Here is a 19,043-nt window from a genome sequence, read left to right on the forward strand (position 1 = left end):
AAAGGGTGAGTTTCTAACCAGGAAGGCTGTAACAATGTAGAAATGGGAAGGTCTGTTTATATTTGGGCCATGATGGGAGGTCCTAGATGATCCTTATATGAGGTTACCTTGACTGACACTTGGCTGCTACATAACATTTTGCCTAGTATGCATGTGCTTACCCAGAATTCAGTCTGTTATAATTAGATTCATGAACTTCCAGGCATAGTCATGATATTATAATGATGGTATAATGAGGCTGAAGTTAGGAGCAGTACTTTCTGCGCATGTGTTTGTAGCTGGTTTAGGCAAGCAGCTTTTATGGCCTTTGTGCTCTAGGATTTGGGGTAATTTATAACCCTAAAAGGGAGGTATTTCTGGAAGGTACTTAAGGAAGGCCCTTAAGGGAAGTTTCTGTGGTTGCAGAACTGGGCCTTGGCTCCTGTCACTCATACCTGACTAACTGCCTTATGTTTCCATTTGCTGATTTTGCTTTTCATCATTTTGCTGTAATACATCATAGCCAGGAGCACAGCTATATACTCAGTCCTGTGAATCCTTCTAGCAAATCACTGAACCTTTGGTAACCTGGAGTAACCCTGGCACAGCTTTCCTATTGTAATACGTGATCTGAGATAAATATGTTTATAATATATTAAATATGTTTATTATATAAATATATAATATTTATATATTATAATATATTTATATAATATAAATATATTGTCTACATTAACTTGGTTGTTTACATTGTATAAGAAAAAGGGAGAGAAAGCTACATCTTCATTCCAATGACACTATAAGTGCTCCATGATCTACTATTTTTTCAACTTTGCTTTCTGGATTGTGTTCTTGCAAGTATTCATGTGTATGCTCCAGTTACTTTATAGATTCACACCTCAGCCTTCCTGGTTGTCTAAAACCCTGATTTTACAGCCTGTATAGAAGGAATCTGCATTTTAAAATTAGTTTCATCAGGACATTGAGTTTACAAAGAGTATATTAGTCTGTCTAGATTATCATGCTAAGATTAGAAATACAAAATTTGGACCATGGAAATACTGGGACATATTTATGAGTCTGTCTTTCCCTGTGTTTTCTGTATTGGTAGTTTATTTTTTCCCTAAACAGAGGCTAATTATTTATAAAATGTTACATTGTTACCCTTATATGACTATTTTTTTAAGTTAACTTTTCTTAATTATCTAGCTTTCAAAAATGTATATAAGTTATATATACATTTTTTTAATTAAATTCTAAATTAATAAAATATTAATCAGACAATATTTTTAACTTTTGCTTTCCATTTGCTGCTGCTAACTGAAATTTTAGGTCTTCTTTTTCTTCTGTATGTATTTCTTGAGATTTTGTTAAAAAATAAAATTTTCTAGATTTCATATCTATACTGTTTTTGTTGTAGATGGTTTGCTCCTCTGTAAAATTTTGTGTTATCAGTTTTCTCTCTCCATGGGACAGTACACCTATTTTATTTTTCATTAATGATTTATAAAATATAATGAATTATTTTGAAAGCACTACAAATTTACTTTATTCTTGTCAGTTTAATCTTGTGAAATTTTAAATAATTGTTTATGTTATTTAGACATTGCTTTAGTCTAAGAGCATTTTAGAAGTCTAAAGAATATAATTATTTTTAACCCATTCAACTTTTTAATTAAATATTCCAGTCATTATTTTTATTTTTTTATTATCACAAGAAATTCCTATTTATCCATGCCAAGAATCTGTCTACACATGTAGTTACAGCTGAATATGTGTTTTTTCTTTTCATATGTTAAATGCAGTTTTATTACTCTTTTAGTTCATTAGAATAGATTAAATATTGCAACAAGAATCAATAGAACATTTAGTAACTCTTCCTTTAATGAACTGTGTAATACTGGGCAATGTAGACATTAAGACACATTTTTTTACATTTGAACCTGTGTCTACTTGTAAAACATTCAGTCCATGATATTTTATGTTAGAAATTGACAACAAATGTCCACAAGTTCAAGCTGGTGATGTTAATGAATAAACAGAGTTGGAATAGAAATGTGGAGTGTCAGGGACTAGACAGAACTAAAAAAAAAAAAAAAAAAGTTTCATCTACATAAATTCAAATTGAAAAATTTAAAGTACTCTGCAAACTAAATAAAATAGTAGTCTTATTTACATAGTTATATCTTCATATATCTATCCGAGATATTGAGTATTTAACCCATTTCTTCTTGGCCCTGAGAATACGTGCAGCATTTACCCTGAGATAACTCGCCAATTACAGTCCTCACCTTACCCCCAGAGTTTGCCACGAAATCTCATTTTTATTATTATTTTTGTGTCATTCTAGTATATCGATAGTCTTTGGAAACAAATGACATCATTCTCTTTACTGAATTCTGTTTTTAGTAGTGGTATGCCATTTACAAAATATAGTAATTCGCGATTGCTGAAAATGTCAAATCCACTTTGTGTGGTTCTGTGCTTTGAAATTTACCACATGAATAAATTATTATTAAATACCGATCATCATATACATTTCTGTTACATTAGGATTACAGAAAAGTTCTGTTTAGAAATACTCCAAGAACAGTTTTTATATTTTATTTTCACATTGAAAACCAGTCAGATTTGTTTCAGCCTCAAAGAACGTGTTTATATAAAATTAATGCTGGCAGCAAGCTACACTTTTTTTATTTCTAAACAGAAATGGGTTAAACAAATTCTGTTCCAACTCTATGGTATTTTAGGCTAAATATATTTTTCAGTTTACTTTCCAGAAGTAAATGTACATTATCCATCAAATGGCCAGATTAGAAAACTTTTTTTTCCAAAAAATTGTTTGCAAAGGATTATTGATATGCAAATTTCATGTCTTCTCTCTGAAATAGTCATATAGTCACCATGTTAAAAGTATAGATATGCTTCTTTCAATTTTGCTGTGAACCAAAAACTGCTCTAAAAAAATAAAGTTTATCTATTTAAAAAAATTATTAGAAATTCCTATACAAAATGGAGTAATTTTGATCTTGTTCACTTGTACAATATCTCTTTGGTTTTATTCATTTATTTTTGTAAAACAGAATTTTTTCTTTAAATTCTAAATGGATATGCAATAAATAGAAACATAAATTCTATTTTCATCCTAGCTTGGATCCAACAATCTAGAACTTCCTTATTCCCTTTCATATTTGCTGGATTACTTGTATTTCTGTTTTTTTCATTTATTTTTTTAATTTTAAGTTAGTTTTTAAAACTCAAAATAACTTATTTAAAGCAGTTAATTTCCACCAGCACTCATCTTTCCTCAGAGTTTAGATTTACAATTCCTGAGTTGATCATGATTACTTAATCGCCACCTATGTCAGATTGCTCTTTAATATATGGAAGGTTTTAAAGAATACATAAATTTCAACTGTATTAAAGATTTGTGTACACTATTACTGCCTTGTCATTAAACTAAATGAGGTATTAAAGTCTTAAAAATACAATTATCATAAGATAGAGGACTTAACCATAACTGATGTGACTAAAAATACTACTAATTTATGATGCCCTCTTTTCAATTGTCCGAAATAGGCTTGTTTCATGTGGTGGCGTTTTTAACTTGAGTTATAACAGTTTTTTGTTTGTTTGTTTGTTTGTTTGTTTGTTTTATGGATGGAGGAGTCTTTAACTTGTAAAACTTTTTACTTTGTATGACATGTGTTTTTTTTAATAATTAGGTACTGTTTTACCCTCACAAAACAATAGTCTAGTAAATGTAATATTGCTTATGATGTGGTTGGTTGATTTTGAGGTTTTTGTTTGTTTGTTTGTTTTTTACTTTTTATTCTGTTTTGTATCTGTTTGAAATTGTAGAATGGGGAAATATTTTAAGCAGACAAACATTGAAGGCAGTTTTTCTATTGAGAGTGGAATTATATTTTCTAAAAGAGGAATTACGTAACTGTGGTTATATTACGTGAAATATCTTGTTGAAAATTCAGAAATAAGTAGCAGGTTTCTTTTGTTTTATTTTTGTCTTTTTAAGCACTACTGTATAGTTATTATTGTATGGTTGCTGAGGACACCACATTGAACAAGACAGAATCACTGAACTTTGAATATTTTCTCAATTTTTCTTAGATATTAAGTGATTTTTGCAGCTAAATAAATTTAATATTTTTCTTTTTAGAATTAGTTTTATGAAACCAATGAGAAAAATCTTAGTAGTTTTCTGTTTTTTATATGACATATTTGAGTATCATGATTCCTAAGATAGAGATTTATAATTTTAATGAATACTCAGCAAATGATATATAACATTAAAGGAAACACTGTATACTATTGTTCTTAAAAATATGTTTCTCTAATATTGTAGCTGGGAAGTTTTAAGATTTCTTCTGTCAAACATAAGATGGTGGTTGGAAGAATATGGCTTTGATGGATTTCGTTTTGATGGTGTTACATCCATGCTCTATCATCACCATGGAATGGGTAGGTGACCTGATCTATTACATGTAACTAATGATTTTATGTTATTTTTTTACTGGTAGATTACAGCAAGTTTTGGAGTTCAGTTACAGAAACTGTAGTGACTGTTACTGATGGCTTGATTTTTATCCATTCCATTGTATGTCTTTTCTTCATTCACTTCTGATCCTTTTTTGGCAAGAGGTTAGGTATAAATACATTTTCTAAGTAAAAAGATAATTATTTTATTTTATATATATTTACTTAATAACATGCTGTTCTTAATATGTAGCTTTTATCTAAAATTTTTTTTTAAGGAAGCCATTTATTGCAGCACCCTCAGGATGTGAACATGACAGCATTTTCAATGAAAAATAAATAAGAAAAATAAATCAACATTTGTGAATGTGTGGGTTGCTGCATATTAGACATTGAAGAAAATATGCATATTTTAAATAGAGATATAGTTAGTTAAAATTAAATTGTAAATTAATTTATTTGTAATTAAAAATATTGATCAGAGATCTTCAATTTAAAAGTTGTACAAAGAAGTTGTATAGAATTCTAATTCCTCAGTAGATAACATGGCAAAAAATTATTTTGATGACCAAATATTTACCAGGAACAACTAATCCAAAGAAAAAAGGATTTTAGACTACAAATCTTGCAAAGTGGCTGCCAGAGAAACGAGGTCTATTCAAAGTATGTTGCTATCTGTAAATCATGCAGCACAGTTATGGAGATGTCTCCATTACATGTGCCTAGGAATGAAATTCAACCCGTAAAACATGACAGATTTCATTAACTTCCTCAAGTTTGGGAGAAGCTTATTTAGGGGATGAAAAAGGCAAGTATGGCAAAATTCAAGAAAGATCCTCTTCTAGAATAAACCATCTACATGCCCTTGCAGAACATCCCTCTGTTGAAGGCTAGGTATTTTCCAAGAAATTATGGAGTTGGAGAAATGAACTGAAATCCATGGATATGGGATATACTTTCTCTGAGTAGACAGCCCAAGAAATGGTAACATTCTGAGTTAATATGTTTTCTCCCTTTGAAATGATGAGAAGAAAAAAAAAAAAAAACTATACTGCAGAGAAGACATACCAGGAAAAAAAATGATATTAAACAATTAACATTAAGACATAGAGTGTTTAATTTATAAAATTCATTAACAAACAGACATTTATTAGGTGACAACTAAGAATTAAAATCAATTACCAGCATGGATTAAAAAAAATGCCTGGGTTCCTACTGCTCTATTGCCAATAGCAATATCTACAAAATTCTTAGAGAAACAAAGTATGGCTCAGGAAATTGATAGTTTAATAGCCATTTAGGTATAAATTTGAAAGACCTTGAGGAATAGAACTTCTGTAGTTATACTTGAAATATCCTTCAGTGATGAAATCTAGCAAACTGAAAAAGCTGTGAGTCAAAATAAAGAACTTTGATATAGAGAAATGGGAAAAAGGTGGGTGTTGAGCACTAATTTGATTTTATTAAAACAAGAGTAAACAACTGAAGGAATAGAAAGTAAATGGTTTTACCTCAGTAAGTGACACTGAAATATACTATAAGCAACCAAAATTAGGAGTTGAGGGAGGAGGAGGTAGAAGGATATTAGAGAGCGTTAAAATTTATTTGCCATTATAGGAAATCCATATTGTATAAATTGAAGCACATATTTAAAATGGTATAAACATTACATCTCAATTTTATATTTTTCATACTTTACTTCGGAGAGATCTAATAGAAGCTAGCTAATATTAACATCTCTTAAAGTGACAAAAAAGGTACCTAAAAGTTGCAATTTAGAATTCTCTTTGATATTAGATTTGTTTTTCTGCATTAAATTTAGTTAGAAATAAATTATATTTTAATTCAAAGTGATTTTGTTCACTTTTGTAAAACAAAAATTTAATCGAGAATTGTCTTAACTCTGAATGTTGATAAGGACTACTTTTTTAAGTTAGATTATATATTTGCTGATGGTAACATTATCTGGTATTCAGGCTCATTACACTTTACTTGCTATGATAACAAACCTGATATCAACAAACTAATTGGTGGGAGCATTTGCGAAGAGTTGACTTATGTGTCAACATAATGCATCCATATTGATTTTCTGTTCTCTAGGTCAAGGCTTTTCAGGTGATTACCATGAATATTTTGGACTACAGGTGGATGAAGATGCCTTGGTTTATCTCATGTTGGCAAATCATTTGATTCACACTTTGTATCCAGAGTCAATAACAATAGCTGAGGTAAAGTCATAATGATCTCTACCCTCTGATCCTCTTTAATGTAGAACATTTTGTCAGCAAACAATATTTGAATAGTTAATATCATGTCAGTAATTGCATAACTGAATTGTATATTGACTACAATGAAGCTACCTTGTATGGGTGGCACATTATTTAGAATTCACTGTTTTCCTACTAAGTGGTAGTGTACACTAATTACTTGTCATCACTGCTTTGTTATAAAAGGAAATGCCAGTGGTTAGAAAGTAAAATATCCTAATCAATGGACAGGACTTTCTGCCATGAGACCTTGAGCAGAGAAAAAAATCAAATATTCTTGTGCTTCTATTTATTTTTTTATTTTTTTCTTTTCTGGTTCAGTCATTAGAGATGGCATGGATCACTGCCTGTGAGCTTCTCTGAAGCCTTCTTGTTCTGAGGAGATTACCATTCTTGTTTATGTTACTGCTCTCCAATTGCCAAATGTTTACTAGTTATTTATGATTACTGAAGGTTCATGATTAACTGTCCCAAAGCTGCACTGTAATGATATAATTTGGTATATGCATAATTGACAATTCCCCTCTTGGTGATAAATGTGATAAATTAAGAAGTTTGTTAAATGCTTATGCTAATTTTGATTTAGTACTAAAATCTCTCTGGTTTTTTGAGTCTTCTGACTTGGAATTATTATTAATATAGAATTCATTATGTTAAAACTGTTCTATACAAAGTCTAGTGGTTGGCATTTAAAAATAATAAGACCACTGTTAAAGTCAGAGTTAAGACACGTTTTCACATTGTTGGCTTTTAGTTCATTGGAATGAAATGAAGTAGTGATTGTCTCCTTTATATGTGTAATAATACATATTATATATTATAATAAATATAAATACATATATTTATTATTTGTATAGCCTTTTTTATCCATTTCTCAAATCCCCAGCTCTCCAACTAGGTGGTATGATTTCCCTGTTTATCTCTGGATAGGGAACAGTTACTTTCTTTAGGCCTTTGCCTTGTAAATATTTTCTAGGAATAAAGCAATGAATCCTAAATTTATGGAATAAATTCTTATATAGAATTTTTAAAAACCCAACAATTATAATGCCATTCTGGTACCCAGGATCATTTTACATTCTTTACCTGCTTAAATTTGGTCATAACTTATAAATCTTGCTAATACTTGTGCTAATAATTTATGCATTGAATATCTTTTAACATGAATCAGAGTGTTTTAAACTTCTTTTCTGTCTTTTATATTTTTTAGTTTTATCTGTCAAGCATCAAAAATTTATTTTGTCAATTATATTTATGTCAATTCAAAGCAGAGTTACTACATATGACAAATTATTATAAACAATTAATGACAGTACAAATCAAAAGTGGGAAAAAATGAAGAAGTTATTTAATACATGAAACTTAAAATTGTTACATTGATCTTTTTGTTCATTTCAAGTAAAATAGTTTCATCATCTAGGGAGCTTTTCTCTAGTGTTTCCACCAATGAAACTTTGAGACTTCAGCCTCCCTATATTACTTTGAAAAATTTTTTAAACAAGGTATGTCTTCAATTTATTCTACTTAAATTGAAAACTACTTCAATTTCAATGCATCACTTCTCTGTCCAGTGGGGAGTCTCTTTAAAATGTGGAATTGATCCTCGTGAACTTTTTTTTTGAGAAAGCAATGTGGCGTAACAAAGTAATGTAATTTTACTTAAAGTCCTAAAATGACAATTATTAAAATTGAAACTTTTTTCCCCTAAGATATGGCTACCACTCCACATGGTTATATTTCTTATATTAATTTAAAATATTTTTAAATTAAGGTTTTTTTTTCCTCTAGAATAGTCATAACTGCTCTTTAGATATTAAAGAACAAAACCTTCATTTGAAACACATGATTATTTTAATTCCTTCACCTCAATAAACCTCAGTTTCTGTATCTTCTGAATGAAGAAGATCCACTAGATAACCTCAGAGACCCTTTCCAAGTGTATTCGACTATACCGAAAACCATCTTGTTGCTTCATTCTTAATGTATTAACTCTACATTTCATCAGAAATGAGCTAAGTGAGCTAAGTTCTCACAAAATACACTCCATGTCAATGCTATATGCGGAGAGAACAGGTATAACAGATATATGCTACATGGATTTTTGTGTTTCATGAAAGTAGTAACTAATAAAATGTTCACAGAGTAGTTCAAAAATCAGTCTAAGAAACTATGTTTTATCAATAGCAGTTTTACTATACCAAGGAAAAGAAAAATATAGTATCATGAGATCAAAGTTGTCCTACACAAAATTTTTTCTCATTTTAAGAAATAAGATATGCTATTACAATTTTAACTACTTTTACAATTATGCTACCAAAATACTCCAAAAATATATGCCCTTATTTATGGTTTTTATTTATTGGCCTGAATGTTACTTATATTTAGTAAAAATTTAAGCTATATGAACTGATAATGCTGATATCTTTTGTTTAGGATGTATCAGGAATGCCAGCTCTGTGTTCTCCAATTTCCCAGGGAGGGTGTGGCTTTGACTATCGATTAGCCATGGCAATTCCAGATAAATGGATCCAGGTAAGATTTTCTGCAAATATTTTTTTTTTCTCGTGGACATTATAAATTACGTTGATTTATTTATTATTTCTGTGATTGATTTCTTAGTTGTGATTATCAGTTACAGATATTATAATTGAAGTACTAAAATCTCCTATAAGTGTGTAGATTTTTGTAATAAGATGCTTCTCAAACTCCTCAGAGTTCTAACTTAAAGTATTCATACTTGTGCTATTCAGACAGGGGAAAAATATGATTAATATAATGTGAGCTGTATAGATGAAATTTTGCATTATCAATGCACATACTTGAAACTTTGGTGTTCTACATTTAAAACACATCAGAGCATCCATTTCTTCCTGCAAATCATCAAATAATGTAGAAGTTACTTCTTAATTCCCAGTTTTTGCTTTATTCTGTGGTTTTTCTTCAACATACTTGGATTCATCCACTTCTTCATTCAGTATTTAACCCATTTCCTGTTTAGAAAAAAAAGTGCAGCTCCCTGCCAGTGTTAATTCTACATAAACGCACTTTTTGAGGCTGAAGCAAATCTGACTGGTTTTCAATGTGAAAATAAAAAATAAAAACTGTTCTTGGAATTATTTCTAAACAGAACTTGTCTATAATCCTAATGTAACAGAAATATATATGATGATCAGTGTTTAATCATTATTTTTCATGTGGTAAATTTCAAAGCATGGAACCACACAAAGCAGACATCTAGGATTTGACATTTTTAGCGAACGAGAATTACTATATTTTGTAAATGTAATACCACTACCAAAAACAGAATGTTGTAACTAGAATTATGTCATTTTTTTCCAAAGACTGTCGATGTATTAGAGCGATACAAAAATAATAATAAAAACGAGATTTCATGGCAAACTTTGGGGGTAAGGTTAGGACTGTAATTGATGAATTATCTCTGGGTAAACAATATAGCTGCTAGCGCCAGTGGCAAGTATTCTCGGGGCAAACAGGAAATGGGTTAGAAGTCCTTATCATGTGTCAAGCGCTAGGAATGAATATGTGTACATAACACCTTGCACATCATTTCTAATACAATTTTATTAAATTTAATGACAATTCCAAGCAGTTTGGATTGTATTTTGTTTTATTTAATGTTTGCCTATAGAACTAAAGTTGTTATATAAACTTAGAATTGATATGCAATATTTTTGGTCAATTTCATAATCATAGGATTAATATGTGTAGGAATTAGATAGGTATCAAATAATCATAACTTTCTAATGAGGCCTTTAGTACAGGCATGAACTAGTATCATGAGATAACAGTGGTAGAAGTGCATAACTTTGCACAGAAAACCCATAGAGCCTACTCTGAAGGAAGTGGCTTATTGTAATCATCTCTTAACCATCTTTCCTGTATCTCTGGGCAATTTGTGTAATGCACAGCTGTGACTTTAAACTTCTAACAACACAACTTCTGTTTCTCCATTTATAATGACTCCTCAAACATTGTTAACTCAAAAGCGAGTGTTTTATAGAGACAGTCTTACAAATCGGACAAATGAGTGTTCTAGCTTTAATACCTAGACAAGTCGCTTTATATTTATTATTTTAAAAAAATGTTATGGTCTTTAATTTTCTCACTTTGGTTTAAGTTTTGTTATCCACCCACCATCACTTACAATTTTTAATTTTTCATGCAGACTTTTTTCCTAACAAGTGCAAAATTTTACTTTTTTAACCTCCCACTGAAAAGCCTTCACCAGCCTTTGAGCAGATTAAAGAATATTTAAAGGTATATATTAACCTAGAATTATTTCCCAATCAATCATAGCTCACAATAGGATATTTTTCTTTTCCAAATAATATTGGCAGTTTATTTTTTTTAATCTTTAATAGACTAAATATTTTAGTACTTTGTATGCCCAAGGCACTGTACAAGGCAGTATATCATACAAGTGGAAAAATGCATTTTCATATGTTTAGGATATGACCATGCTGTCTTCTTAGATTGTAAATTCTTGAAAGGCCGAAGTCATCTTCTGTTTTATGTAATTATTTAAAAATCTTTTCGCGTCACAGAAATGAGGGCTTTAGTTAATAAGATTAGAGAGGGTTAAAGTCATATTTTTAAAAACTTTGTGATTTTCCCCAACTTTTGTAAGTCGTGAATTAAAAAAATGGTAATTCTATAAATGACTATCATTCCCTCAAATGTCAATAAAACACATCAGAGTATTAATCTAAACGTCAGCTATATTCAGTGTACGTGGCATTCATTGTTATTTACCCATAGCGTCTGAGTTAGATTAGAATGCTAGATTCCATTTGTTTTTGTTGTCCTAAAGAAAATTATTTACTACTTCTGCTTGTATGATTTCAAAATCAGTAGTTTGGAATATTATATTAGTTTAATCATTCACTGAACAAATATTTACCATCTGCAATACACCAAATTTGTTTTATGTCCTTTAATTTTATTTGATCATTTTTGTTATCTAATAACTGATATGTTTATGTAAAGATGATATAAGTATTTAATTCATTCATTCATTAATTCAATGAAATATTTGTTGTGCACCTAGTATTTTTAAATATATAAAAAGTTTTTTAATTAAACTTTTTATATTGACAAAACTGTAGATACACATGATTATAAGAAATAGTACAGTGAGATCTGATGTCCTCTTAACTAGTACCCTCCCAATGGTAACATCTTTCAAACCTATAGTACAATATCACAATCAGGATACTGACATTGTTGTAGTCAAGATACAAAACATTTCCATTACCACAATGTTCCCTAACATTTCCTTTATACCTACACCTGCATCCTTCTACCCCCAATCACTTCTTTACCCATGTTAACCACTAATCTGAATTTCATTTCTATAATTTTGTAATTTCAAGGATTTATATAAATGGAATCATACAGTTGTAACCTTTCTGGATTGCCATATTTTACTCAGCAAAATTGTCTGGAGATTCACTCAGGTAGTTGCATGTATCACTAGTGTTTTCCTTTTTACTTCTGAATAGTATTCCATGGTATGGTTATATCATAATTTGTTTAATCATTTGCTCATTTAAAGACATCTGAATTGTTTTTAGGTTTGGGCTGTTATAAATAAAGCTGCTATAAACATTTGTGTATAGGTGTTTCTATGACCATAAGTCATATTCTAGGATAATTGCTCATTTATTTTCATTATTCTAGGATAAGTGCCCAAAAGTACTGGATCATATAGTAGTTGGATGTTTAATTTTTTAAGAAATTGCCACACCATTTTCAGAATAGCTGTAATATTTTATGTTCTCACCAGCAATATTGGAGAGATCTAGTTTCTGCATCTCCTTGCACAATAGCACTTGCTTTTGTCACTTGTTTTGTTTTAGTCATTCCTAGAGGTGTGTAGTGTGATATCTCACTGTGGTTTTAATTTGCATTTTCTTATTGGCTTATAATGGTGAATATCTTTTCATGTACTTTCTGTGTATCCTCTTTGGTGAAATATCTATTCTTGTTTGACCATTTTCTGATTGGATCATTTGTTTACTGTGAAATTTTGAGAGTTCTTTATATATTCTAGATTCAACTCTTTTGTTAGATATGTGGTTGACAAATATTCTATCCCAGTCTGTTTGCTTGTCTTTTCATCCTCTTCCTATGAGCTTTCACAGAGCAAAAGTTCTTTGTTTTAAATTTGAAGAAGGCCAATTCATATATATATAAATATATATATATATATATTTTTTTTTTTTTCCTTTTAGAGCTCTCTTGGTGTCAAGTCCAAGAATTCACTAACTTTCCTATGTTTCTATTAAATATTTTATAGTTTTATATTTAAGTCCATCATTCATTTCAAGTTAATTTTTATACAATGCGTAAGACTTAATCAAGGCTCTCCCCCTCCACCCCAACCCCCATGGATATCCAGCTCTTTCAGCATAATTTGTTTAAAAATTCTATCTAACTTTTATTGAATTATTTTGGTACATTTGTCAAAAATTAATTAGGCACATGTGTATAGGTCTATACATTAGTTTCAAATTGTTGCTGTATCTAATTACCACAAATTTAATGATTTAAAACAATACAAATTTCCTATTATATAGTTCTTACAATTCTATATAGGTCACAAATATGAAATGGGTTTTAATAGGCTAAAATCAAGGCTATATTTCTTCTAGATGCTCTAGTTTCTTTGCCTTTTCTAGCCTCTAAAAGCCACGTATATTTTTGGCTCATGGCCCCTTCTTTCATCTTCAAAGCCATCAAGGAATAGCATCTTCATATCCCCCTCTTACTCTGACCATTCATATCTCCTTTTTAGAAAGATCCCTGTAATTACATTGGTCTTTGAAGATTCTGAGCATTAGTATGTGAGATTCTATGGGTGGCCATTTTTCTGCCTATCACAGTCTGTTCTCTGCAGGCCAGTGATTCATAAAATAATTATGGGGTATGGCTAAGCATGTCTGAATTACACAGGGGGAAAAATGTCAGCGAAAGAAGATATAAGCAGGCCTGAACCCAATTTCTGGTACCAAGATTGCTGCATTAGTTTTCTATTGCTGCATAACAAATTACTACAACTTAAAACATTATTCAGTTATTATCTCACAGTTTCTTCAGAGGACATCCATCATATTCAAGGTCCCACCTACACTCTAGGTAAAAGATTACACAAAGGCGTGACTACAAGAGAGCAAGACTTGTGGGAACATCCTAGAATTCTGTGTATCACAGAGTGCAGTGTACATTTTGAACAGAGAAATGAGCGCACACAAAAAGAGTGTGTTGAGTAAAAAAGAAGAGGCTATTTCGAGGACATAACTTTAAAGAGTACCTGCTTTTATAGGCTAAGCAGAGGGAAAGACTTTGTAGAGTGCCTAAAGTGAAGAGAAAACAAAACAAAACAATCAAGAGTTTCACAGTGGTAGACTAAGAAGGAAAATGTTTCCTGGAGAGGGAAGGGGTCAGCCTTGTTAACAGGTATAGCTGGTATCTGCCTAAGAAAGAGCAATTACTTATCTGAGAGGCTTCATCTGAGACCTTGACAAGGTCATATGCATTCGAGAGGTATTAGAGGCGCAGAAGCCAGATTGAAGACTGAGTGGTGAATGAAGTGGGGACAAAAATGTGTGGTCTGTTAACATGATAATTATTTCATAATAATTAATCTCTAAACTTTGAAATAATAGTTATTTTTTCAATTATCATTTTTAAAAAGTGAAACACAACAGTATTCCTGCTAATTACTTTTAATTCAACCTAAAAATGTAACAGGTATATCTGTGCCTTGTAAAAGTTATGGGAAGTTATATTGCACAACAACTTTTCTGTAGTTTTTAATCAAGAGTTGCAGTCATTACAAGGGGAAAAAAAGTTGCAAAAATCCTAACATACACAAAAGTAAAAATACTCCTGTGCGTGCACACAGTATACCACTGTCATTTGGACAGTTTGCTTAAAAGCTGTGATTTCAGTAGAAGTTTAAACAGTAATCTAGATGTCTTTGCTATATGAGAGCACTTGTATCTGCATGTCAAATAATTTGGATTGATATAATATATCCCTCAGGTTAAGATTTAATGTAAGAATGATAATGGTTTATGCAAATTATTTTCTCTCTTGCATCTAGCTACTTAAAGAGTTTAAAGATGAAGATTGGAATATGGGCAATATAGTGCACACACTCACAAACAGACGCTACCTTGAAAAGTGCATTGCTTATGCAGAGAGTCATGATCAGGTAAATCAATATGATTATAAATTTATATTTCTGTTTGTATTAAAATATCTAAAAACTTGTTTTATAATTTAATACAGTTAATATAACATATCTATCTATATCTATCTATAGCAATGTGAAATTTACTTATACTTGAATAACATTTTAAAATTATTTTATAGATCTAGAGATTCCAGCTTCAAAGTGCAGTGCTATTTTTATCCTGCCAAACTCTAATTAAAGATAGAGTAAATGACAGTTGCAAGTGTTATCTTACCCGTTTTCCCTGGTTGTGATGAAGTATTGGTTCTGTCCAGGTTCATTTTAACTCCCATTTTAGAATTCCTTCTAGAGGTTACTTTTGTGCCTTTGACAAGCTCTCATCTTTTTTACTCAGTCACTAAAATCTGCTGCTAATTGATTACTGTCCCCTCAGCTTCACTCCATCTTTAATGCAATCTGAGGTATTTTGCAAAGAGGAAAGCTTATTTTGTCAACCCAGATCTTTTGAGTGAAGCCTGTCATTGAATCAGGGCCATGCATTATCCTGGCCTGAGCCAAAGTTTCTACCTTCATTTTCTGTTCAACTCTCTAAGCATTCTGTTCTTTAATACTGTAAAATTCTCACCCATTCCTGAATAAGTAACCCACATTCCAGTCTTGTACTTTCCCTCACATACCCGCAAATGCCTGTTTCACCTGTAAAAGCTCCTATAAAAGACCCAGTGCTCTGGCTCAGATATCATATTCTCCCTGAAGCATTCATCTATTTGTGTAGAGTAAGAATAGTTGTTCCATTCTCCACGTTCTCATGTTTTAGGTAGAAAATTTGTTTTTATATCTTTGTGTTTTCAGTACTGTGACTACTCCTACTAGGAACTCAGTAAACATAAATAAATGAGGGAAAGGTCAGTTAGTTAAAGCTATATTAATCCTCAGAAAAATAAACAACATAAAATGTGCTTTTTATACATTAAAATTAGAGTAAAAAATTTTGAATTATATGCAGTATATGTGCTAAGAAAATTGAAGCTCTGACAATAAGTTTTCTGTTATTTCAGCAGAAATTAACCATTTAAGGTAAACAGGTGGTTTTTCAGGTGTCTCCTCTATTAAGAAGGTATAAGTAGATGAGAAGTAAGCTACGAAGGCCCATGGGCCAAATTCCGCCTGCTTTCTGTTTTTGTAAAGTTAATTGGAACACAGCATGTTCATTCATTTTCATCTTGTGTATGGATGCTTTTCAGCCATAATGGCAGATTTAAGTAGTTGATACAAAGAACGTGTCACAGAATGCCTAAAGTATGTACTATTTGATCTTTATAGAAAGTTTGCTAACTCATATACTGGACATAATCTAAATTTGGCATTTTCCAAACCAGATCGCTGCTGACTTTTTCAAATTAAATTGGTCATAGAGCACATCATATAAATATGAAAAAAAAAAAGAACCAAAATATAACAAAAAAGAAATAAATAATATTAATTTAAGGATGGAGGGGAACCACTCACCAAGCACATAACAATATGAAAACTAAAATACATACATAAATTATATCTTTCTACTGAAAACTCTTAGCAGTTGTAGCACATTTTGAGCTTTCAATATATGCTAATTTTATATGAATGAATGAAATAATAAATAAATGAGTGGAATAAACAAATTTTAGATTAAACTGCTAGATTACTTTCATAATTTTCTTCTCAAATGTACAGAAGCATTATAGATTTACCAAGAATTATTTCATACTTTAAAGATTTAGGAAATTCTGCCTTGTACTACAAATTGTCAGAAATGTACAGAAAGATGCAAGTTGCCTTGTTCTTTCTAAAAGCAAATATACAAATCTGATAAAATAATAAATATGTATATTTATAAAGCAAATAATATAGAAATATATGTCATAGTAAAAATCCAAGAGAAATTATCAAAATGATTTTACAACAGAATCAGAGATTATAGTAGTAAAAATATAATTAAACAATTCAAAACAAGTAGAAAGGACAAATCGTTTTAATAAATAGTGCTGTCTAATACAATTTAACAAATATATTTATATCTTATATGCATTATTTTCAAATGTTTTTTATCATCGTAGCCCATTTCCAAACTAAGCTTATATGAACTCCAAGTTATATGTCAGATTGAAGCTGCATTTTATTAGTACATGTATTAGTCTGCTAGGACTTTAATAATAAAATGCCACAGATAGAGTGTATTTCTTATAGTTCTGGAGGCTGAAAAGTATAAGATCAAGGGGTCAGCAGGTTTAGTTTTTCCTGAGTTCTCTCTCCTGGGCTTGCAGGTGGCCATCTTCTCTCTGTGTCCTCATGTGTTCTTTTTCTGTATACCTTCATCCCAACTGTCTTTTCCTCTTTATATAGGGACACCACTCATGAGGTTAGGACCCCACCCTATGACCTCATTTAACCTCAATTTCCTTTTTAAAGGCCCTGTTACCAAATATAGTCACATTATCAGTTAGGACTTCAACATGAATTGGAGGGTGGAGCACAATTCAGTCCAAAACAGTACACATTTTTTTGTATGTTTAGAGTTAAAATATTTACCTAAAAGTTAGAGAACAAAGACATTGCTTTGATAAAGTAAAAAACAAAACAAAACAAAATTGAGCTCATGTAATACACAATTATCATCTAATCAAACACAGAATTCTTGTGGCAAGAACCGTATTCTGAGTTAATTCTTTCTTGGCATTCTGAGTCAATTCTTTCTTGGCTCTTGAAACTAAGCACAAGACCCACAAATGAGTAGATTTTCTTGTAACAGTATTTTAAAGACAAGTCATTTTAATCAAAATAGATTAGAGATTATAACATATTTATAAGTAAAATGTTTTTTCTAAAATGAAAATAATTGCAATGGATAATGAGATCATAGTTTAATCTCAATTACATGTTTCACTATATATATATATTTTTTTTTTCAATGACGAACATTTTGCATTAGTTAGCAATTTTTAACCATGAATAATTCAGATTAAGAGGCCTCTCTTCTCCTACTCAGGGTGTTTCTGAGTTACCTGCCCCATTTATTAATATTATATTTTTATGTAAAACAAGCACATTTTAGATTAAATGGTAAACACAATGAGAAAGCAATATTTATGTTTTAAGAAAAAGTCATCAAGCCTCTGCTGAAGGAGAGGAGAGTCTATTTTAATATGTTTATATACATATTATATATAAATACCTATACATATATAAATACATATAAATAAGCATAAATATATACACATAAATATTTTTAGATATTCTTACATTCTTTCAAAACAAATAAATTCATGGTATGCAAAGTATTTTAACAATCCATGTAGTTTTCTTAACATTATAATAAATATTTATTACAATTTCAAAAAATTTAAAGCATCATTTCAGGTATAACAAATAGTTAAGAAACTTATGATATTTCCACCAAGCTCTTTTAAAAATAAAAATCAGTCATGAAAACAGAGGTGTTGATATTTAACTTGATTTACCAGCTCACCTTCAACATAGAAAGTAATTATTGGAAAACGCATGAAATTAGTACTGATTCACACACCTCTTCACCATGGTTTTCCATCATTTGTAACCATGTATTATTCTAGTGTAAATCACAGCTGTTTAGTACCTACTCTTTGCATTTATCTCAGTGACTTTTATTTCTATAGGCACTCGTTGGGGATAAGACACTGGCATTTTGGTTGATGGATGCTGAAATGTATACCAACATGAGTGTTTTATCCCCTTTTACTCCGGTTATTGATCGTGGAATACAGCTTCATAAAATGATTCGACTCATTACTCATGCACTTGGTGGAGAAGGCTACCTCAATTTCATGGGTAAGTATGAGTTTAACACACATCCAATCTATGTTTTAAATGTTAACTAATATTACATATGCATAAATCATGTAGAATATTTTGATTTGGCTTTTTAAGTTTAAAATAGAAAATTACAACTTTATGTTTTTAATATGCTATCCTGTGTTAACTGCAAAAATTAAATTACTCCAAGATTGTTATACTAATACATAGATGATGCAAAAGTAGTCTATTAGCTGTTATTTTATTTTACTCAA

General features: G+C 30.5%; 1 protein-coding gene across 1 annotated transcript in view; it reads left to right on the forward strand.

Moving 5' to 3' along the window:
• The window catches only part of GBE1 (1,4-alpha-glucan branching enzyme 1), a 239,461-nt gene that overhangs the window by 158,986 nt on the left and 61,432 nt on the right, over positions 1-19,043 (forward strand). The window contains exons 8-12 of the mRNA XM_039878273.1: positions 4,343-4,458; positions 6,574-6,701; positions 9,174-9,272; positions 14,869-14,979; positions 18,633-18,804. Of these exons, the coding sequence (XP_039734207.1) occupies positions 4,343-4,458; positions 6,574-6,701; positions 9,174-9,272; positions 14,869-14,979; positions 18,633-18,804 (626 nt within the window). The remainder of the gene's footprint in view (positions 1-4,342; positions 4,459-6,573; positions 6,702-9,173; positions 9,273-14,868; positions 14,980-18,632; positions 18,805-19,043) is intronic.

Source organism: Pteropus medius, unplaced genomic scaffold (genome assembly GCF_902729225.1).
Source record: "Pteropus medius unplaced genomic scaffold, Ma_sr-lr_union100, whole genome shotgun sequence".
NCBI lineage: Eukaryota > Metazoa > Chordata > Mammalia > Chiroptera > Pteropodidae > Pteropus > Pteropus medius.